General features: G+C 38.9%; 2 protein-coding genes across 4 annotated transcripts in view; one reads left to right on the top strand and one right to left on the bottom strand.

Moving 5' to 3' along the window:
* Positions 1 to 5532: 5532 nt before the first annotated feature.
* Positions 5533 to 13397, bottom strand: NDUFAF5 (NADH:ubiquinone oxidoreductase complex assembly factor 5). 3 transcript variants are annotated; one of them, XM_062490568.1, is made up of 11 exons: positions 13152 to 13397; positions 12591 to 12631; positions 12315 to 12378; positions 11626 to 11673; positions 11421 to 11524; positions 10908 to 10947; positions 9042 to 9239; positions 7880 to 7940; positions 6610 to 6693; positions 6182 to 6264; positions 5533 to 6045 (listed from the first exon to the last, which is right to left on the bottom strand). In XM_062490568.1, the coding sequence occupies exons 1-11, from the start codon at positions 13371 to 13373 to the stop codon at positions 5959 to 5961; spliced, it is 1032 nt and encodes a 343-aa protein (XP_062346552.1). In that variant the 5' UTR covers positions 13374 to 13397; the 3' UTR covers positions 5533 to 5958. The 3 variants fall into 3 exon arrangements, with proteins under 3 accessions (XP_062346552.1, XP_062346550.1, XP_062346551.1); XM_062490566.1 differs by having other exon boundaries at positions 11626 to 11694; positions 13152 to 13374; XM_062490567.1 differs by lacking the exon at positions 11421 to 11524 and having other exon boundaries at positions 11626 to 11694; positions 12310 to 12378; positions 13152 to 13374.
* Positions 13398 to 13485: 88 nt separating this feature from the next.
* The window catches only part of ESF1 (ESF1 nucleolar pre-rRNA processing protein homolog), a 32349-nt gene continuing 22216 nt past the window's right edge, over positions 13486 to 23618 (top strand). The window contains exons 1-8 of the mRNA XM_062489393.1: positions 13486 to 13505; positions 15116 to 15812; positions 16518 to 16843; positions 17619 to 17732; positions 18393 to 18493; positions 19558 to 19710; positions 21139 to 21253; positions 22347 to 22485. Coding sequence (XP_062345377.1) covers positions 15116 to 15812; positions 16518 to 16843; positions 17619 to 17732; positions 18393 to 18493; positions 19558 to 19710; positions 21139 to 21253; positions 22347 to 22485 — 1645 coding nt within the window. The 5' untranslated portion in view covers positions 13486 to 13505. The remainder of the gene's footprint in view (positions 13506 to 15115; positions 15813 to 16517; positions 16844 to 17618; positions 17733 to 18392; positions 18494 to 19557; positions 19711 to 21138; positions 21254 to 22346; positions 22486 to 23618) is intronic.

Here is a 23618-nt window from a genome sequence, read left to right as displayed (position 1 = left end):
TAGAATTTAATTTAAAACTCTGTGCTTAGCTCTCTTCTAAGGGACAATAAACTTTTAGGTATCAAAAATACCAGCCACCCTGCTGTAAAACATCCTGAATAGAGAGACAATCACCCAATCCATTCAGTGCTCAAAGTTTCACTTTCCATACAATGAAGATTCAACGAGTCAGGAGGGAAAAAGAACACACGCAACAAAAATAAACAAAAGAAAATTGCACACATCTTCTTGGAAAGCTCACATATAAATAAAAGAACAGATGTTTTTGTTTGTTTTGTGAAAGGTGGTAATTGAAGATCAGTCATCCATGCATCAAATAAGTGCTCTACATCTGTTGACTCAACAGTGCTATGACAGCATCACAGCTCCTCCTGAAATGCCTTCAAAGTTGAATCCTAGAGGCAAAATCATCTGAGGAATACTTTGGTTGAAATGTGATTAACAAAACCTCTTGGCAGTAGCTCCAGCTCAGCTATTCTTCTAGAATTTCAGAAACAATCATAGGGGAAAAAAAAAAAAAAAAAAATCACATACAAAAAGTCAGACCTGGACAAGACACTATGCAAATCTGTGTAAAGTGGATACTGAGTTGTGACTGGCTTATATTTTGAAATTAGCTACCTATGAAGTTCAGCATTAGTTTGCCAAGTAAAGCTTACCACAGCTGCTGCCTCAGAACTGCAGTATTACTCTAGGATTGGCCATCCTGCTTTTGAGTCAGAAAAGAAATTGACTGGGAATATAATCACCAAGTCCAAAGTGGTACTTGATGGGAATTACATTTTCAACTGCAAAAGTGAAAGTAACTGACATTAGGACATAACACCAAGAATTCTGCAACATTTTAAGTTCTGCATCAAATTAAAGCAACCAATAGTTCCACAACTAGAATAAAGTAATAGATCTTCACAAAACTAAAAATAGAATATATGGTAGAAAAAGAAATGGGAGACTTCAAAACATCCCTGAAGTTGTTTTTGGAAAGAAGTGATGCCTCTGGCACCTGAATGCTACAGCAATACACACTTTGTGAAGACAAGATGATAAAGCAGCTAAAAAATGGGCACCACATACAGCCATCTGTAGCTCAGTTTAGGGAGAAAACAACTCCAGGAAGAAAAAATTCCAGGAAGAAAAAAACCTCAGGGAGTACAATGATTCTATTATCAATACAATCTTTAAGTTACTACTTGTTAGATCTGTTACCCAGTAGATTCCTTTAGTAAATTGCTCATTTTGACTAGCATTTCCACAGAATAAGTGATATTTTAATATTAGGGTGCTTTACTTTAGATGTAAAAAATTCAAGGTTAGAGATTCCAACCATTTAAACCAATGCAGGTACCAAGTAAAACGATAACTTTTTTTATGTTGTAATTTGGCTAAAATGGTGGTATTTTATACAAAGTCATAAAATGGCTTGGGTTGAGAGAAATGTTAAAGCTTGCCTTGTTCCAACCCCCCACCACTGGCACGGAGACCTTCTGCTAGACCAGGCTACTGCAAGCCCCATCCAACTTGGCCTTGAAAATTTCTCCAGGGATGGGGCACCCACAGCTCCCCCGGGCAACCTGTTCAAGGGCCTCACCACCCTCACAGGGAATAATTTCTTCCTATTATTCAATCTAAACCCACCCCTGTCACTTTGAAGCCATCACTCCACACACCCTTAAAAAGTCACTCATCATCTCTTTTGCAGCCCCTTTGATACTGGAAGGCTGCTGAAATGTATCCAATGTATTTCTGTCCCTGTAGTTTTGTCATCTATGAAACCAGAAATTATATCTGATATATAATATATAGATTGTATGTGAATAATAAAAGCTCCTTATTCTACAACTACTAGAAAATTTGCAAATTTTAATATATTCTGGACTATCATGAGCAGTTTGAGGCCAAATAGAATTCCCCAGTATTCATCATTCACTGCTTCAAAATAAGGCTACAAACCGGAACATTTTTTTCTGTGGAATTTGTCTCTTCCTTTAACAACATACTTTGTATCCCAAGACACAGCTCCAAATGATGGGGGAAACCTACATAGGATACAATGCAGCAAAAAATCCTGGATATAGGATATTCTGCTATGATAGAAATACAAGTGCAATGTGTGAGCAAAAATCCAGCACTTAGAGGTTGTTTGCTCAGAATCTGCCGCGATTGTCTGAAAATGAAGATAACCATCAGCCACATGAAATAGTAATCAGGCAGTTACCAGGAGACCGCAGGTGGGAAAGAAAAATCAGCTTAAAATCACATATAAAAAGCCCTAACATTTTTACCATGAAGAAAAAAAGCAGCGAAAACCTGGTCTGATACCAAGAAGGTGCCCTGGCACCTCAAGCTCTGTAGGAACACCCTCCCCTGGCAGTGGGCTGAGAACACAGGGCGCAACAAGCACGGGTCACTCCTGGAGTGTCACCTTTGGGGCCCTGCCCCAACAGCTGGGTGGGTTAGCAGATGATAGGAACACCCCAGGTGAGAACATAGCCACAGCATCCACACATCAGATGATGGATGCACACAGGATAACATTCTGAGAAGGGTGGGCTCATACCACTGAAACCTCCTGGTAAAGGGAGAGGTATGAGCATTTACCTGCAATCTTGGGGGTGTATGTGTGGAGGTTGCCACAGAAGCTTGTTTAGGTATGTGAAGGTGTTTACTAAGGTTTTGTAAGGGTCTAGTAGTCATGTATCTGTTATATTGCTGCTATTAATCCTGCATGCATAGTTCATGGACTAATACTTAATTACAAGCTATCAATAAACCAACAAATCACTTCAATTCTAACTTAAGTAAGGCATGAGCTGTTTTTCCCTTACAAGCAACAAATGCACTCCTTCAGTGTCTTCTGCTCCACTCTGATAAACTTACCTATCTCAGGTTTTTATTTTTCTTTCCCTTTTCTTTCACATGAAGTTACCCAAGATATTCAGGAAATCAAACCACTACCTACATAGGTCACACGTGCTTCAGTACTCAGACTGATTCCAATCAACGCATGACAATAACTGCACTCCTCCAAAGTAATGGCTCCAAAACCTGGGCAAAAATGGATCTCATGTTTGAAAAGAACATATTAAGTCTTTGGGTTAGATGAAAACTGAAGAGGTTTAACATACATGCTAGCCTTCTAAAATGTGGCTTCTTAAACAGGATGCTCTAATGAATTTAATCCCCAAGATCAGGTTTTTGCTTCAGGAAATTCCAATTAAACACCATATGAAAGCTTGGTGTGTTTCTCCTCCTGCAACTGAAAGCTCAGTTTTAGCTCCTAGCTTTTCCAGAAAACATTAGAAGAGTGTCATTCATATTTTTCTTTTTTAAACCAGCTAAAGAAATACAGTTAAATTTCATTTTGTATTGTTCCGTTTTGTACTTCTGTTGATGAAATTTTTATAAATTAGAGGTAATGAAAAATCCTCTCTCATGTTTTAACTTCACAAATTCTTAGTCTTGAAAGTACAGGATCTCATTCCTTTATCCTAAACAGACTTGGATAAAATTATACATTGACAGATCTTGCAACTAAAGACCCAGACCAAGCATACTCACTAATCTGTGACTCAAACTCTAAAATAAAAATAATACTGTTTCATTAAGTGCAAGCTTGCTTCTTCTAAACTTATTCTTTTTTTGGCTCCTAGCTTTTGGTTAATCACAATTATTATCTCCTTGAATTCTTTTCTCATTCTGTATTCAGGAGAAAAATACTCTGTATTATGCATAAAGCTTTTTAAATTAACTAAGCTTACAAGAGACGTAACCTTCACAACTACTTTTTAGAAGTTAATCACTCTGCAAAAGTTGACTCAGCATACACAAAGTACTAGGCTATCAACTGGCAACCATGTTCTTCTTCATTGCAATTTTAGAAAGCCATAAATACTTAAATCTGAAAAATAATTAAAATGAAACAGAGCCTTGTGACAAAAACATCTGTTCATAGTAAACTAAGTATTTTCAAAATCAGTTATTCAAGCAACTTGTAGAAACCAGGAGTAACGTAGAATTCCAAGTACTACAGAAAAAAAACCCATAACTGCAATTAAAAAAACCCTACAAAAGGCAGTTATTCAAACATCACCAGGGAAATGAACACCTCTCCTGCCTGTTACATGTTCCCTAATTCTAACCCACACTGCTCCAAAGCCATATTTACCACTCCTTACTTCTATCACTCCCCACCCCTTTTCCAAATTAATTAAATATCTACATTAATACCTTTTTTCCCCCCAAGGAGAACGAGGAAGGCTGCTTATTTTTCTCCCTGTTCAGGAGATGTTTCCCCACTACCAAAACACTGTACTATTTATGTATGCCATCTATGATATATGACATCAAAGAATGGGAAATTCTTCCTTTTCTCCATAACTTGAGTACTTCAAAGGAGTACAGTAGGAGCACTTCTCCAATTAACATTTACCCAGCACATTCCACCTCCTCATTCCCTTAACACATCTGAGTCACAACCACCAGTTCCAGTGACTGGAAATTAATCTATTAAGCAATGATTTATAAAGTTACATTAATTTGACACATAACTTCACAGAAACATATATCTGGGAAACCAGATTCCTCCAGAAAAAAAGGGAATTTTATTTAAGCCAGAGAAGACCTGTAGAGAGATGCAGTATATTGTACTGAGTCCACTGTCTGCTGCACTATAGTATTAAAAAAAAAAAAAAGCTTTCACAGAAACAAGTTCTTGCTTTAGATTCAGTCTTTAGAGGGCTTTAAAGGTTATCAGACCATTCAGAGTCTTTCCCCCTTTTTTCCAGCAGCATTACTGTTCTTTTCTAGGAAAACAAAAGATTAATTTATATGCCTTGAATAATTAAGGATTAGGCTTGCAAGCAAAAACAGGACAGGATATTGCTGCCCTCCTTCTCATGATCTGTACCTTCTCTGCCTATTTCTTATTCAAAATCAAAGCCTGGTCGATAAAACAACCCCCCAGTTCAGGACCTTACAGACAGGAAGGCTTCTACCTACCTGGACCCTAGGGTTTGTGCCACACACAAGTTCTGTCAAACTCCACCTGGTGGTTAATCTTAAAAAAGCCTAGGAAATAAACTTTAAAAGGCTTAAATTCCCCAAAGATTGATATACCACTTAGACATTATGATAAAACTTACTGAAGTGTCTATTTTGTTGTTTAGTCTTCATCCTTTCTGTTTCTCCCCATCTGTATAAGCGCTACAATCAAGCAGAATCTCTAGGCAGATATTTTTTCTAAACCTCTCACGTTAGTGGGTCACAGTTGCAATTAATGTCCATTTCTGGTAATGCAGCTATAGACAGGGTAAGTCATCACTCCATGGCACAGCTAAAGGGAAAATTGCTCATCTTGCTCTTTAGCCTCTTACATAGCAAAGTAGAAAGTAATCTGTAAATGTAATTTTCAACCAACATTTAGACAAAGTATAAATATCCAAATCTCAAACAACAACTTACAGTAACTTTTTACTCATACTTTCCAATTCCTAAAAAACATAATAATTTATATCTTTGTATTTGCTGGTAGTTTCTCTTATAGGATGTCTCATAAATATACCTGATATCATTCTTTATTTTTATAGCACAATATTATTTATTATGATCGACCATCCTTGAGAAATAATTAAAAAATACATTCAAGACAAGTAAACCATACCTGGAGCACCCTTTGATACTGACATGCTGGAAGAGACATTTTTTTAAAAAAGTAAATTTAATAAAAATTAGAGAGTTGAACTGCTCTCTCAGACTTCAGAGAGCAAACTGCTCAAATCTTTACCTAGAAACAAAAAAATTAACACCATTTCACACAGATGATGCTGTAGCACAGTACAAAAATCTCTACTGTGCGTACTTTATTATCATTTCAGGATGTCATCACTAATTGAGGACAAGTGAAGACTGTCTGTAATTAAAACTTTTATAGAAGTTTCAAGATAATTATCTGATGAATAACTATTTTTTTCCTCTTTTAAGAAGTCCTTCTATTTTTGCCAGATCGCCAAATGAAACTGTGGCAGAACCTCGCTGGGCTGGTTTTGCCTAAAGAAAAGAAAAAAAAAGAAGAAAAAAAATACATATAGGGCTAATTTTAAATTAAAATGTTTAGTAAAAAGCTTTAAAAAAACATCACTTACTTAAATAGTACTTCAAGGAGAAAACAGAAGCTTCACATTACCTGTGACTCATGGTACTTCCAGCCAATCATGTAGAAGATCTGAAACGTGGCAGGTACTGAGCCATCGCTGTTTCCATACATTTCTGTTAGGGCAGGGAGAGAGAAAAGGTACAGACTATCAGCTCTAGGAAACACTCAGTTCTCAGAACATCAGAACTAAGCTAGACATACTCATTACAATGACTCTTGGTGAAAGATTTGGGGCAATAAAAATACCTCACACTGGTGCATCAATATAGCTCAAATCCTGGCATTATAATTAAGGCTAAAAATAGCTTATGATAATGGCATTTTGCTCTGCTGTACTTGGGGTTTTTGGTTTTGCTTTGTTTTTTGAGTTTTTTTTTACACAAAGGTAATAGAAAAAGACACAGAAGAAATGTTCTTAGAGTAATTTTAGATTATCTCATTGCCTCTCAAATACTGACCTTGGTATATTGCAGCAGCTGCCAGCATTGTCTCCCTGTGTAGCAGAGGTTTTCTATTCCAAGAGCAATTACTCTCCCCCATACCTAAAAATATGTTTTAGCTTTAAAAAAAAGAAGATATAGCACATGCCATGAGTTAAGTGTCATGCACTAAGGACAGACTCTTACTAAACCAGGGTTGAGTACAGAATCCTCTGCACTTCACTGTAAGAGAGCACATACCACAGATCATTGGGTGAGTTTCTCGTGTGTAAGAACCCAAAACTTTCAATTTCTGCGCTTTGCAATTTACAGTTTGCATTGCTAGGAATCATTTCAAATTACTACTTCTTCAGCCTGAGTCTTCAAGCATTTATGCTTTTAAGTATAACTAATTTTAAGAATGAGCACAAAGAGTTTATTCAGACACATGACCATATTGTTTTAACAGCTAACACTTAAAATTACTAGTCCAAGAGATTTAAAACACAAAATAAATTGACAACAATTCCAATCTTTCAAATCACTTACTGCATCTGAATGTTTCTGCTCAGAATAAAAGCTGCCTGTCCATTAAGGAATTACTCCAAACATCAGTCAATGCAGGTAAGAAATGCCCTGAGTTGCTGTCAGTAACAACAGACTGCATGTGATTGATTGCTTTACAATCCATGACAAATGCAATCAGAATATTAAATAAATCCTTACTCAACTGTTTGCTGTTCATCAGCAGACTCCAAATTAAGGATACATTTATTGTCATCCAAAAGCAGTTTGCTGATTGCCCTGGTAATTAGAAAGGCTCACAGGAAGTCAGTGTGGGATACTGGTTCTGTCTCCCTTTAAGGGCTTTTCTGCACCTTACAATGAAAAGGCTCATGGAGAACGGGAACCCCAGGGAAACAGAACATTCACAGCAGACCATGAAGCAGCAAATCTCTTGTGCTTCCCAACACAAATCTCCTGACAGGCATAATCTCCTGACTCACCAGGTAGCAGGAAAAAAAAACCTAATGCTTCCTCTGTTGCAATAAGATTTGTATTTTTGTAAGAAAGAAATTTTTTGTGATGAAGATGGTGAACATTCCAAGACCAGGTCGGACAGTGCTCTGAGTAACCTAATCTAGTTCAAGATGTCCCTGCTCACTGCAGGGAGTTGGATTAGATGGCCTCTAAAGGTTCTTCCTAACCCACATGACTCTGATTTGGAGTGAAGAAACACACAGTAAAACTTCTGTGTCTGCTCCACTGGTAGAGAAAACATCTGTGTTTCCACAAAGAATATACTTGCCTTGTAAGTCTTCCATAACCTCAAATAACCCTGGGTAGTTCACTTGGATTTCATCAGTATCCTAGAAGAATTAAGAAGTTCAGTTTTAGAGCATATCAAGCTAAACCAAAAGCATTATTTCAACCTTGCTGTACTACCAAACTACTCCCTGCCCATGGCAGGAGGGTTGAAATTTGATGATTTTTAAGGTCCCTTCCAACCCAAACCATTCTACAATTCTAATCATCTGCCTCTTCTGCTCCAATTACGTAGTTCTAGGAAGCATGTACTATTTTAACATTTTAAAAAGTTTTGCTTAGTAGCCCAAATGCAGTCAAATTTTAATTTAAATGCTATTACTTTCTTCTTGGTTTTAGAAGAAAGAACAAGTGTCTATAATTTTTTCATGCAGGTCTAACATTCTCTGACATTTCTCCAAGAAAACCATCCAAATTCTGCTGGGCCACAAGCCAAAGATACACTTCAGTTGGTTCCATTAATCACCACAAAGCCAAAACCAGTGGCAGTCCAGGCTATTTCTGCAGCCTGTTCAGTGAGGTGCACCACACACAGAAGGAAGCAGTGTGTCATTACTGTATTAGCAAACAGTGATTTTTTTCATATTCTGTGGGAAGACAGGTTTTGAGGATAGCACAGAAGGCAATCACTCCTGATGAATTACAGCTGTACTGACTACTGAGGAGTGGAAACATCTGTGCCTGCCCAACGAGTTTGGGTGTTATAGAAGCATGTGTACAGTGGGCATTAACTGCAGTTTGAGTTAGAGCTTGAGATCGAGAGTCTGCTGGAGCTCAGGATGGAGTCTGCTGGCTGTGCTGTGAGGAGGAAGGGACACGTGGTCATGCAAGGGACAGATAAGGTAAGATGTTGTGTGAAGGACAGACAGGATTAGGTGGCTGGTTAAGGAACAGCTTAGGGTTTAGCCAGTCATGAAGAAGGAAACTTGCAGAGAAGAGAGAAGGAGTCAGAGCTGGGTGGAGCTGCCTGTGAGGGAAGGAGTCAGAGTTGCCTGAGAGAAGTCAACTGAAAGAAGGCATGAATAGTTTTAATAAAGGACTGATTATGGTGTCAGTCCAGTCTGTCTCAGCATAATTACTGCAATTTTTCAGCAGCTCTGATGTTCTGGATTGCTCTATCTGATGATTCTCTTACTTATAATTACCACAGTGAGGGTGTTAAAGCCAGCCCTGGAGAGCAGACGTCCCAGATCGGCGACGGCAGTGAAGGGTGACACGTGAGGAGAGAAGCCCCCTTCCCTCTCCAGCTCAGCCAACTGCAGGGAGCAGCGCAGCTCATACAGAGTGTCCCCCCCAAATATGGCCCCGATGAATACCCCATCTGGCTTCAGCACCTGGTGGATCTGCAAGGCACAGACAGGGCATGGCTTGGCTTTGTGAAGTTCTTAGGCTTTTTATTTTAATGAACTCAAAAGCAACCACTCTAAGAGTTGTGACAGACCTTTAATGATGACTTACAGTATTGACTGTATTCCGCAGGGCAAGCTGTGACACAATGAATACTCTGGCCGAACAGAGACTCTTTTCTATTTTTAAGTGCAAATCCTCAGAAATTACACAGTCAGGAAACATGGAACAAGCCACAGACATGGAGGGTAAAACTATTTTCAGCAGAATACTCCTAAAACAGTATTCTTAATTGACTTACTTCTACAAGGAGGGTAGATTAAGGTAAGAATGTTATTTACTTTTACTTTCTGAGAGCAGCAACAACACTTTCTAATGGCTTAAGAGAAAGGGAGGCTTTAGTTTCCAGTAGCAATCTCTGCACTTCTGAGACAATAGAGTAATGCCATTTTTATTATGTGAACAATTACTTATTATTAACTTGCCCAAATAGCAATCTCCTAACTCAAACACCAAGGCTGACAAGCTGCTTTCTGGTCATCTAAGTTCTAGCCCCCTTCCTAGTGAGAAGCCAATAAATTCATGCTTTCTTGTTTCTTTAAAGAGTTGGAAATCATCCCTGGTTTAGGCATCCAGAAGAGCCTGATTATATAACCAGGCTAACAAGACAGCAAGCATGCCAACACTTTTGAAAATAAATATTTTCAGTAGTTTTTAAATTAAGTATTAATCAAGCTACCTTTTCTGTGCTAGTAAAAAAGCCTTTAATTGACAGGAAAGAAAATTAGGCGGTTTCCATTAGTTAAGGACAGTGGTACCAACACAGGAAATCATGAAAATTGGCCAAGAAGCCCAGCTCCCTCCCCATTGTGCCAGTTATATTTACTGTGGGAGAAAGTATTTGGGACTCTATAGAATACTTAAATTCCAGTGAAAACTGTATATTTCTTTTCAAGTTGTTTTTATAAGTACTGAATGCATTTCAATTGATTTTTATTATTTCAGTAACAGTAGGGTAGTCCTATGCCTACCAACAGGTGATAGAACAGCACTGCAATGACTGATCAATTAGAAATAAATGGGAAAAAGCAAACTGGTTAACATGTTCCTTGTTCTTGCTCCATGTTTTTGATTTGAATAAAGTTTATACCTGCAAGAAAGAGCTGAACTAATCCAAAATAACTGAAACTGTTAGTGAAAATAAATTTTCTGTCCTCAACAATTATTTGCTTCATCTCAAAATCAAAAACCTTTGATCAAAGCTGTATTTCAAAATAAACAGCTGAGACATAAAAATAAGTCAAGCTCCATAAAGCAGTTCTGGAGAAGTATTGTACTACAAGTACGTACTATGTATAGCAAAAGCTAACAATAAAAATCAATAGCACTGCCTCAGCTAACATTAGTTACCACGATCTCAGCTGTGGAGAATCCAAAATACTGTACAAATATGGTGCTTCAGTTGTTTATTCAAAATTTATTTTTTGGGAGTAAATTAGTAGCAATATCAACTAATGCTCCTCAAACAGCCAGAAGTATTGCCAAAAATACTTGTGTGCAACATGAATTGTGTGCCTCTTACTTAAAGATGCGGAAATAGAGTGCGCTCTTAATGCAAGTAATGGCAAGTGCTGACTTAAGATTATTAAAAAACAACTTCTTACCTCTCTGAAAGCTTTAGGAAGGTTGTTCACCCAATGTAAACTGAAATAACAGAAGTGTATATTTTATAACTTCAGATTAAAACAAATTTAGGGAATGCCACTAACTATTTAATTAGCTAAGTAAGTTTCAGGAGCCAAAACCACAAAGTGGTTTCTCAAGGTGCAACAATGCTGAAACACCTGCTTCAAACTGATACCAAACAAGAAGAGAAGCACATCCACATTGTGCTTTCTTTTTTTTCATTTTTGGAGAGAAAATGCAAGTCCTGGAGACTAGATCATCAAAATGCAGGAACTTCCAGAGAAGTTCCAAGTTTTGAAGGAAATTAAACAAACAAAACAGGAAGAATCGCCAGAACAGCAGTTTTTCCTAATGCATGCTCATATTAACTATGCAAGTGTATTTGTTATTACTTTTTAACAGACTAGTAATCTCTGTTGGGTTTCCTTTCTTAAAGCTACTCTGAAAACATTATTAACAACTTTAACACAAAATAAATTGTTAATACGTACCTTAAGCTGCTGACAACAAGATCAAATGTATCTTCCTTGAAAGGAAGGAATTCCTCATCAGCTACAACCCTGACCGTCGGGATTTCAGATTCTGCAGCATTTTTCTAATGTTGGGTTGGAAGTAAAACAGCTTATCAGAAACTCACTTCTTTTGCTTTCCTGTATTACAGTATTGAAGCACTTTAGCATTCAAAAACCTACTTACTAAAGTATTCTCTGCGATATCAACTTGAATAAGTTTTTCAACTGTTTCCTGAAATAAAATTTTAGAAGTCTATTTAACGTAAATTATTTTATAAACAGACAAATTTTTGGCACATACACCTATTAAAAAAAAGTTAGAATTTCTTCCACTCTTGATAAAATCTTTATATAAAGCAGAAAGCACATTTCCCCACCCAGTGTGGCACCTGCTCCCAGGGAGAACAGCTGAGGCAGAACTGGTGAAAGCAAACACATTCTAGGCACAATTTTAGGCATAAGTTTAGCTCTATATGAACCATTAATCAACAGCCAAGGAAGCACCTTTATAATTAAAGGGTGTTCAGGAGGGGTAAACTGTTAATGGCTTCAAAGTCTCCATAATGACTTCTCTTTAACAGCTAACTGGGGCCAATACACTCACTAAAAATCTGCATACTCCTAAGAAAAACTAGAAGTTAACTGTTAGATAACTTCCCTTGCACTGCCATTTGTCCAGTTTTCAGTGGCAATAAACTAAGAATAGCCTGCACAACACACAGCTTTGAACTATAACTACAGGTATAAGGTGGGAAGATTTACCTCACCAAGACTCAAATGATTGTTTTAAGCTGTAACTGAGACCTATTTGAAAGGGAGGGAGGGACATATATGAACTTCCTAGAGACACTTTTAAGTATGAAAAGACAGTACCTTGGTTAAGTGCTGAGCTATGTAACCTCTTCCAGAGCCAAGATCCAAAGCGAGAGGAAAAGTTCTAAAGGACAAGATTAGCAATACAGAACGTGACCGAGTCTTAAAATATTTTCAATTTTAGACTATATTAAGTTTCACCTGCTAATCTCTAAGGGCCTTATTAAACTCAGCCCAAGGAGCATCCTTTTGTGGTACCTCGGGGAAAGGCGCTCGGCATCCGGCAGTCCCAACCCCTGGGAATGAGGGGAGGGCACGGGACACGGTGGGGCTCACCTGGTGATGTCAAACACCCGGTCCGCGATCCTGCCGCCGACCTGATGGGAGAGCCGGCGGTCAGAACCGCAGGATCAAGGAGGGTGGAAAAGACCTCTGAGATCATCAGGTACAACCTATTAGTGGACAGCACCTTGTCAACTAAACCATGGCCACGTCCAGTCTTTCCTTAAACATCTCTAGGGACTCACCACCTTCCTGGGCAGCCCATTCCAATGTCTTATCACTCTTTTCTGAGAATAAATTCCTAACGTCTAACCTAAACTCCTCCTAGCACAGCTTGAGACGATGTCCTTTTATTCCGTCGCTAGCAGCCTAAGAAAAGAGACCGACCTCCACCTGGCTACATCCTCCATCCAGGGTGTTGTAGAGAGCGATAAGGCGACCGCTGAGTCTTCTTTTCTCGAGGCTGAACACCCCAGTTCCCTCAGAGACCTTGCGCACTAGCCCCGCTGCCCTTCTCTGGACCCGCTCTAGCTCCTCAATATCGTCCCTGAGCTGCGGGGCCCAGAACTGCCCAGAGCACTCGAGGTGACCCCGCCAGCACCCCGGGCCCCGCACCTCCTCCCGCAGGTAATCGCATTTGGTGGGCTCGGCCTGCAGCGCCGCCCAGTTCTTCTGCTTCCGCTTCAGACGGCGGTCGAAGGGGTTCAGCGAGCCCGAGCCCGAGCCCGGCGAGGCTCCGGAGGGAGAAGGCGGCGAAGCGGCAGCGGTCCTTGCCGGCAGCGCCCAGAGCCGGCGGCACCACCGCACGCCCAGCACCGGCCGGGCCAGGCTCCCCATCTGCTCGGCCTCGCGCACACCTCTGCGCACGCGCTAGCGGACGGTTGAAGCTATGTCCCACCGCAGCCGCCGTAGCGCCACCGGAAGTGGTGTGCGGCGTGCGGCGTGCGGGACCGGAGGGTGCTGGGCACGGTCGGTGGAAGCGGAGCGTCCTCGGGGCTCCTCCCGGCGGCCGCCTTCGTCACTGGGGTTGGGGACGGAGCGGGTGCGGGGGCTAGAGCTGCGGTGGGCACCGGGTTAATCTCGTCGAAGCGTGCGCGGGTATGGTGGGGAGTCATGGAGGGATGTGTCTGCAGCCCAGGTGTATCCGGTATCGTAGAATGGCCTGGGTTGAAAGGGATCTTAAAGACAGTCTCGTTCGAAACCCTCTCCTATGGGCAGGGACACTCTCCTCCTGACCAGGTTGCTCAGAGCCCTACCCAGCCTGGCCATGAATACTTCCAGGGATGGGGCCTCTATAGCTTCTCCGGGAAACCTGTACCCGTCCCTCACCGCGCTCACAGGGAAGAATTCTTTTCTCTTGTGTAATCCAAACCTACATTCTAATAGGCTGAAGCCATTCTCCTTTGTCCTGTTACTTCAGGCCCTTGTAAGTAGTTTTTCTCTATCTTTCTTGTAGGCTCCCTTCAGATACTGAAAGGCCACAATTAGGTTTCCTGAAGCCTTCTTCCAGGCTGAAAAATTTCAATTTTCTCAGTCCTCTCTCATGGGAGAGGAATTCCATTCCTCTAATTATCTTGGGGCTCTCTTGACTTGCTCCAACAGCTCCATGTTCTTCCTGTGTTTGGACCCCATATCTGGACGCAGCACTTCAGGTGGGCTCTCACCTGAGCAGAGTAGAGGGGCTGAATTCCCTTCCTCACCTGTTGTCCATGGAGCTTTGGACACAGCTAAGGGCACAGGGGATTTCTGGGCTGCCAGCACAGCTGACAGAGCTAAGATTTGTGGCTGAGACTGTGGCAAGTACAGGATTATTTGTGCCTTGTTAAATCTGCTGCTGCATCAAAACCAACAAGTTGCTGGGTTCTATCAGCTAGATGTCACCAGCAGAGATAAGGGAGTCATTATCCCACTTGGTGCTTGTCAGGTCACATCTGGAATTCTGTGTTCAGTTTTGGTTCCTGCCATACAAAAACGATGTGGACGGGCTGGAGAGGGTCCAGAGAAGGGCCAGAAGGGTGGCCAGAGGACTGGGAAGCTACCATGTGAGGAAAGGCAGAGAGAGCTGGGTTTGTTCTACCTTGAGGGAAGAAGGCTCAGAAGAGACCTTATCCTCATGTTCCAGTGTTTAAAAGGCTACAGAGAAGATGGAGACTGTTTTTACAAGAAATCTCAAGCAAAAGACAAGGGGTAATAGGTACAACTTGTTCCTGGAGAGATTCCATTTAGATACAAGAGGAAAATTTTCCTCAATTAGAACATTCAACCACTGGAATAATCTCCCTAGGGAAGTGGTGGATTCTCCCTTACAAGATTTGGCTGGATAGAGTGCTGCTCCAGCTTGTATATACAATGCTTTTGCCAAGAAATGTTGGGCCAGCTGATCTCTGAGGTCCCTTCCAACCAGATGGTGTGTGATGCTATGAAATTGCCATATATGCTTTTGGAAAGAACTTTTTAGGTACAGGCTAGAAATCCAACTTTGTTTAATCCTTGTTTTTTTCCAGTTACGTATCTAAATCTATGTTAATTGATTGAGGCTTTTTTAAATCTGCAATTTTTGGTTTTTTTCCATATTGTAGATGTCCAAGTTTTCAACGGCATCGAAAATGTCATCCCAGGAGGAAATACTGAGTGATGGCAGGTTCAGCTGTGTGGCAAGGGATCCCAGGTTTTGGGAGATGCCTGAAAAGGAACGGAAAGTCAAGATTGACAAGCGATTCCGAGCAATGTTCCATGACAAGAAGTTCAAGCTGAGATACACAGTGGATAAAAGGGGTCGCCCTGTTAACTACACCTCTTCAGAGAACCTCAGGAAGTTTTATGCCTTGTCAGAATCTGACTCTGATCTTTCAGAAAGTGATAGTAAAGAGCACATGGTAAAGAAAAAAAAGAAAAAGAAAGCTAAAGGTAAAGGAGAAGCAGATTCTGCAAAGGCCCTTGCTGGTAGCCTTCCAAAGGAGGAGAGCAAAAAATCCCAACAAGGGGTGGACCAAACATGTGAAGCAGTGAGTAAACTAAATGACCTTAAAAAAGAAGGACAAAAAAGTAAATCTAAGTTCAGCTTGAAAGAGGACTCGCAGAAACCTGCACTGGAAATTGATTGCTCTCGGGGGAACAAGGGTCTTTTACCCAAAGGGGAAAACAAGCAAGGATGTGTGTCAGGGGGAAGATCCATTTCATCTCAAAACAAGGAAGAGTCGTCACAAGCAAGTGTCACTAAGTCAGTCAAAGCTCCCAGGAGGGATCACTCCCTCGGAGGGAAAATAAAAGAATCAGGTCAGTTGTTCAAATAACAAGGAGAATTCAGCTGTGTTTGAGTGTCGATGGTTTTGTTTTATCTTTCAAGACTAGTTATAAAATACCTGACTGACTCAGTGCTGCTGAAGGATTCAGCTCTGTATAGGATTGGTTCTTATTCTTCTGTAAGATTGTGAACATCCCCATCCTTTCAGTTGTTGGCGCTGAAACTGTTGGTTAGTTATGAAAGTAAGATTTATAACAGCATATAAACTGCTGTATTTATCAAATTGAACAAATATGAACTGATACCATGAGGGCACATTACAGCTTGTGGACTGAAATTGTAAACATGGCAGCATTGAGCCATTAATATTTGAGGGGACTAGAAAGAACAGGTAACTTGAAGAAAAACTTTTATTTGTATTGCTCGTGCATGTGTATAGCCTCCATTATGAAATAGATTTCTACCTGTTGGTTCTGTAATATAAATAAAATAGCAGAATATTTAATCACAGTTGAGACTGATAATACAATTTTAGGCTTAAAGAGTAATTAAATTAGATTAGATCCGACAAGCGAAAGAGGCAATGCTGTTGTTTTCTGTTATTGGCTCCTGCATCATTACACCTTTCAGGAGTCCTGTAAATAGGTATGAAAAAGCCCTAAAGTTTTCCTTTTTGCAAAGTGTCACATGTAATTCTAACATAAAAATGTATCTAATGTTTATCTTTCTGTGCTCAGACATCTGTGACGAAAGTGTAAAATGTAAAACACAGTTAGAGGGAGAAAGCTCTGCAAATGAGGATGCAGAGTCAGAAGAGGAATCAGAAGATGGTGGAGAAACAGGTGAGGAAGAGGAGCCAGAAGATGATGGAGAAATGAGTGAAGATGATAGTGATTCAGAAGATGATGAAGAAAGTGACAGTGGGCCTGATCTAGCCAGAGGCATGGGGAATATTGAAACGAGCTCAGAGGATGATGAGGATTTGAATGAGCTGTTTCCAAAGGAGCCAGAAATTGAGCACTCATGGCGCGAGCTGGATAAAGATGCCCCTCGTGGAGATGAGGTAACAATACTTTTCCATGTGAAAAGTTGCTACATGACAAACTCAGAAATGTTAAGAGTTCATTGTAGACCGTCATCTGTGGAACAGTTTGTGAAAGTATTTTTCATTAGGTTTTTCAGCCATTTAGTGAGAGAATGGAAGTGATGATGAATTTGTCTGATGATGAAACTTGTAGTTTTCACTGGTATCTCCTCTTCCCCTAAGCACACTTATCTATACCTATGGAAAGGTGAAAGGACAAACAAAATCGAGGTTTTAAAAAATTCCAGAATTTAAATAGTACTGCTTTTGTTCATTACTGATTTTTTTTTTCACTTTTCAAAAATTTAGTTATTTAACTCACACTTTAAGAAATTAAGGCATCATAAGACAGTGAAATAGGATTTTACAACTAGCACAATCTGTGTAAGAAATCACAGTAGTCTAGTGCTGTCACCATAGTGTCACCATAGTGGTTACTCCTGAGACTAAAAATGTTTGATGATAACGAAATCATAAGCAATTATGTTGTTGCTGCAGTTCTAAATCTGTGATTGGAGCAATCTGTTCTGTAGTGTTTCACTATTTATGTCCTTTTTTATGTGCTCTGGTAATTGCTACTTCTCAGCTTTGCTAGTGTAAGTGATAAAAAGTCATGATGACAATGCTGCTTTTATTTTTTTCAGCAAAGTTTATTGCTGACTTTGATTTTTACCACTGATGTCTGCTGGAGAATTGTGTATTCCCCACAACAGTCAACAATTAAACCTATGACTTTTATGTTCTTTCCTATCAGATTACAAGCAGATTGGCAGTTTGTAATATGGATTGGGATAGGTTGAAGGCTAAGGATTTGCTGGCTCTATTTAATTCTTTCACACCCAAAGGAGGAACAGTGTTTTCTGTTAAGGTAAGACCTGGTTTCTAAAAGGAGTACTGACTTTTACTGTTAAAAAAAATAGACTACAAAATAAGTAGGACAGTGCTGTGGAGAATGGAAAGAAATATTCATGTGCTTAAAGACAGTCTGTGTTTCAATTTAACTTGCTGTAACAAGCATGTGTTTGGCAGAGTTAGAGGCCAAAGCCATTGACTTCTCATGTTGGTGAGGCTCTCACAGTGCTGGTTTCCTGAGACTAATACTGAAGTTCTCAGTTCTAGTGGCAGATAACCCAACCTTGGACCTAAAACCCAGCCTTAGACCTTACTAATAAATTGACTGTATTCTGACCAATTAAGTTACATTTTTCCATTTTTAGTGTCTGCTTAAGCTCTGTGAGAAATTATAATCAGATACCTCTTTCTGAAAAGGGCCACAGTACAATGAACAAAGTCATGGCTCCTGTTGTTCTTCATCTGCCTCAAAATTCCTAGCAGGCAGTTTGGTTATTCTACTGTCTTTTCCCTACATTAAAATTAGGAGGATATTAAGGTTTATGGAATTGATCCCTTTACTGGTCTTAAATAAAATCTGTAAAGTGTAAAAGCCTGGAGATACTTTTTTTTTTTTTCCCTTAGTTAGTGTACATTACACCACAGTTAAAATTTTAGTTTTGTGTTGTATTTGTAGATTTATCCTTCAGAGTTTGGAAAAGAGAGATTGAAAGAGGAAGAACAAAAAGGACCGGTGGAATTATTTGAGCTTCCAGAAAATACCACAGAGGATGACGGGTATTAACTTTAATTTTGTCTTCAAATGAGAGATATAGTATGTTTAATTCTTAGTGGAAAACCCAATCAGCTCCTGTTTCTATGAGTTCATATGTGGAAGTGTCCTGTGGACATCTCTTTTAGTTTTTTTCAAAGGTTGTTTTACAACAGGCACTGGTTCATTAGCAGTGCATTTAATAAACGCATTATAATGAAACTTGAAAAGAGTTGATTGTTGATGTGAGTTCAGAATTTTATGATGTAGCTCATTGGAATAATCAATGGAACAACTACATGGGTAGCTTAAAAACCAGCATTTCTCCTCTGCAAATTACCATTTGTGCAGTAAACTCCCTTTAGTGCTCGCTGTCAAAATTCTTATTTGTGAATCAACAGGGACCTTAGTGCAAGAATTCCCAGACTGACATTTCTTGAGTGCCACCAGCAACAGTCCTGGCCTCATAGGCTGAGCTCCTCACTCCTACCATTGTCGTAGCTCCTTCAGGGATGTCTTTTTTTGCCTTTTTTTAACTTTTGTTCAAGGTTTTGCTTTGATATTTTTCCACAATTTCCAGATGTTTGGCAGCCTGACCAGGGCCAAATTTGTATAATGCATCCTGGTGGACTGTCCTGTATTTAGAAAATCTAGATGCTTCTAAAATAAGGGTAGATGCCTTTGAAGACATTCTGTAGTGTTATCAGGAGAGTGTAAGATGGAAGTAGAGTGTGTTCTGAGGTCACCTGCACTGTGTGCATCAAGGTGCATCCTGAAGTGTTGGATTTACTGCTCAGTGGGCTTGAGAGCATCTGGAATCCAACACACAGAAATCCAGGTGTCCTGGAGGTACTTCAGTGATACCTGTGCTCTTCAGATTCACTGAACCTCATCCCTGTGACCTTTCAGGGGAGTCATAGCCAAAATTTACACTTAATAAAACTGTCTGAAATAGTGCTTTTGCTTGAAGAAAACTCAATACTGGTGGAACTTTGTGGTTTTTATCATCTAATCTATAAGATTAGGAAAGTGGTTGATTGGTGCATGTTTTTAATTAGTTGAATTAAAATTAATTTTTCCACTTTTGCAGGATTTATAGGGAAAAACTGCGGGAATACCAGTTTAAGCGACTGAAATATTTCTATGCAGTTGTAGAATGTGATTCTCCTGAAACAGCCAATAAAATTTATGAGGAATGTGATGGACTGGAATTTGAAAGTAGCTGTTCTTTCATAGACTTGAGGTAACTCCACTGGTGATATTTTTGCATGTTGGGCCAGGGAGGGTGAATTAAAGGCAGTTTGTAATAATTTGGAATAAACTATATTGACTTTATTCTGTAACTAAAATGAGATATGAAGATAAATTTGGCATCCAGCGTTAGGTTTCCTTTTGGTTCTTCTTTCTTCTTTTTGACCATTTTTATTGTAATATGGGAAGTTCAAGATGATGTCTGCATAGAGAGTCTATTTTCAGAAAAGCCAGATCAAAAGCTCTGTTTACATCTTCAAGCTTTTGGTACAATTTAGGAAAGTAATAGAATTCTGTAAACGAATCTTTTTTCTTTTTCTCTCCCCAAGGGTCCAGAATTGGGTCTTTTTTGTGATTCCTTACCACAAGGCAAGATTATTGCTGCTGTTGTCACAAAGCTGCAATAGATATGTTAGTCCTTGTGAATGAGCTGGTTGCCCTGATATTTCAAAAGTCATGTTTGGGAAAGAAAGGATTTTAAATTATGGTTTGGTTTGTTGTTAGTATTTCCTTTGATTGCAAAAAAATCCCTTTCATTCTAAGCAGGAAAGTTGCTAAATCATTAAAAGTTGCAACAAAAGCCCTATTTGTCTGCTGGGGCCTCTGTTATGGACACTCTTGGAAGTCAGTGAAAGTTAAGGGTTTTTTTGCTTTGAATCATTTTCTAGAGGAACTCAGTTAATTTGCTTTGAACCATTTTGGAAAAGACATCTTTGTTAGGAGAACATGTAACTTTTCATCATTTTAAACACCGATAATGTTTTACAACAAACACAGCTGTTTGAAATTCTCCAATTACTTTCCTAATCTTCTGCTTTGTTAAATTTTAATGTTGAGTATGACTTATCAGACTACATTTGCAAAGATTTTTAAAAAATCGCAAGTAATTTCTCATGTAGTATACTAAGGTTTTTGGTCTTTTTTTAAACTAAATTCTTGATTGTTATTCATGACTTTGGCCTTTTAAACATTTTTTTTCCTTGATAATTATAATTTTCAAGATGTACCAGGTTTTCCTAAAAGGGTTGAAATTTCTTATTTATCTGTTTCCAAGTCCTATTTTATTAACTTTTTCTTTTTAATTTTTAATATTAAATTTTCTGAAAAGATGGTTCTTAAAGAAAACCACCCAAAAACCCACCCATTAACCTGTTTACTCCCGACTGAAAATTGAAATACTTCCCAAACAGGGTGTTGTTATACACTGAAAACCTGTGGAACAGATCTGCAGAAGCTAGGCCATGAATCTTACATGCGTGGAGTACTTGTCCATTTCTTTTGTTTTCTTTTCAGGCTTACCCCCTTTTTATTTCAGCTAATTCTTTCATGCTGATGTACCATACTCATGAAAGCTTAGACTGTTTATACTATTCAATTTCCCAGTGTATCTGAAGAAGAACATGTTTTATTTGCCTTTAAGATTTATTCCAGATAATGTTACATTTGATGATAATCCAAAAGATGTAGCCTCAGAAGTGAACGTAGCTGTTTATAAGCCAAAGTACTTCACATCTGCTGCTATGGGAACATCAAAGGTATCTTTACAGTGTTTATGTAATGTTTTTCTTTTTTGTTTAGTTTTGCTGTCAGGTTATGAATTATATATGTACTGGGGAACAGATCCCTGATTATCTCCACCATTTCAAAATAAAGACATCAAACGTATTAAAAGATATAGATATATATATATATATAGATATATATATATATAGATTGATATATATAGATATAGATATATAGATAGATATAGATATAGATAGATAGATAGATAGATATAGATATATAGATATAGATATATATATATTTAAGCATGCTACAGTCCTACAAATTGCAACTATGGTTTGGATTTTAAAGAAGATTGAGCTTCTCTGATGCAAATTAAATATTGAATTTTGACCTCAATGTATGTCCGTGACAAATTGCACATGAAATTACTTTGTTATTTACAGTTAAATCTTTTAATTTGCCTAAAATGGATGTTAACGAATAAATCAGTAAGAGCTTTTTCAGTAGTAATGCCAGGCTTCAACAGTTGCTTCCCCTACTTGTAGCAGTTCATTCCTACTCAGTCCTCCTGACAGCAAACATTTCCATCTGGCCATGAAATGGAGCAGATTGGAGAAGTGATCAGTTGAGAAATAAGTACTTTCTGCTGGATCATTTTTCAGTCAGTTCTGTTTCATGTTCTGGTTGAGGATGAAGTTGTGCAAACACTTTCATTGTCTCCATTGCAATCCATGTGTTATTCCAGCAGAGAATTCCTGCTGGAAGAGGAAAAGAGAGGGGTTGGTGGCTTCTTCAACACCAGTATCTGCTGCCACAAGGGAAGTTTGGCTTACAGAGGTTTTGTGTTGTGGGACCTGCTGTTACAGAACAATTCAGTGCATTAGGAGATTTCTTCAGTTCTTCTTGTAGCTCAAACTCATTGAATCTGACTGTAGAATAAATTCCAAATTGTTACAATTAAGTTCATGTTACCAAATGGTTATTATAGTGAGTTATTGTAGAGAGCATTACTAATAGGTTTATATTGAATGGAAAGTACAAAATAATTTTCCCTAAAAAGACAGCATTACAGTGTTTAGTTTTAGTGTTCCAGCTTCTACAACTGGCATTCTTAATTTTAAGGTAGATATCACATGGGATGAGACAGATCATGAGCGGGTAACATCACTCAGCAGAACTTTTAACAAAGAGGAGCTTCTTGACATGGATTTCCAAGCTTATTTGGCTTCATCAAGTGAAGAAGAGGAGGAACAGCAGCAAGGTACTTTGGTAATTAATGTTGTACACAAAGTCATTAGCTGCAGGGTTTTGAATGCAAATTATTTAAATATTTAAACTTCCTATCTGTAGAAAATGCTTTGAATGTCATCTTTTATAAGGACAGTATTATATTTATTGTATAATGATTGTGCCCCTGAGCAGAATTATTAAATGGTTCAGACTGGAAGGGACCTTAAAGACCATCTAGCTCCAACACCCTGACATGGGCAGGGGACACCTTCCACTGGATTACAGTAGCTGCTTTCTGAATAGGAGCTTGCACCTCAGAGTGGAAAATAATTTCCTTGCATTTTATTTTTCCTCCTCCTCCCTTTTTTCTTTCTTTTTCAGGGTATCTTGACATGTCTTTGAGTTTGGCAATATCTGCTTTTAATTGGCTAATTTCTGAGATAAATTGTAGGCCCATAGAACTTGAAGTATTTCCTTTTCAAAGGAGAAGTCATACTTTGAAATGCAAGGTGGATAATGACTAAATTAACAGCAAAAATGCTTTTTGATTCACATATTTCTTAAGAATATAAAGAGAATTTCATCTGACTTTGTGAGGTACATGAGTCTTATGCATATGGTGCAGCAATGTTTAAATTCCTGATTTAAATTGCTTGTTTTCATTCTAAAATTCATCCTGCTCTTAATATATACAACCTAGATTACAAGGCAAACAAAATTTCATTAAGCCTCAACTAGGTCTTTCAAACGTATGTTAAAATTGATTTATACTGCATTAAAGCAGGTTGCTGCAATCAGCGATGAGCTTGGAGCATAAAAAAAGACCTTACAGATTCTTCAGGTTATAGAGTTGGGAAGTCTTGTGGCAGCAAGCTCATCTTGGCACTATCTTGGCAGTGATAATGTCCATTTGCTTCTTACATTACATAAAAACTTACAAACTGCACTGTAGTGAGCTTTAGTTTCTCCAGCAATGGTTAGTGAAGTCTGTAAGGAGGAGCAGAGGATGCAGAGTAAAGCATTTCCATCTTCTCTTATGTACAAGGCTACCATGATGCTAAAGAAGGCATCTGTGATAGGGTGGTTATGAAAGCAAATATTCATGTGAGCAGCACTTCAGGGATTTTGATGGCTAAAGTCTGACATAACACATTCAATTTTTCA

The sequence above is a fragment of the Cinclus cinclus genome, chromosome 3, assembly GCF_963662255.1.
Source record: "Cinclus cinclus chromosome 3, bCinCin1.1, whole genome shotgun sequence".
NCBI lineage: Eukaryota > Metazoa > Chordata > Aves > Passeriformes > Cinclidae > Cinclus > Cinclus cinclus.
The sequence above is the reverse complement of the archived record's forward strand: the minus strand, read 5'-3'. Positions and strand labels throughout refer to the sequence as shown.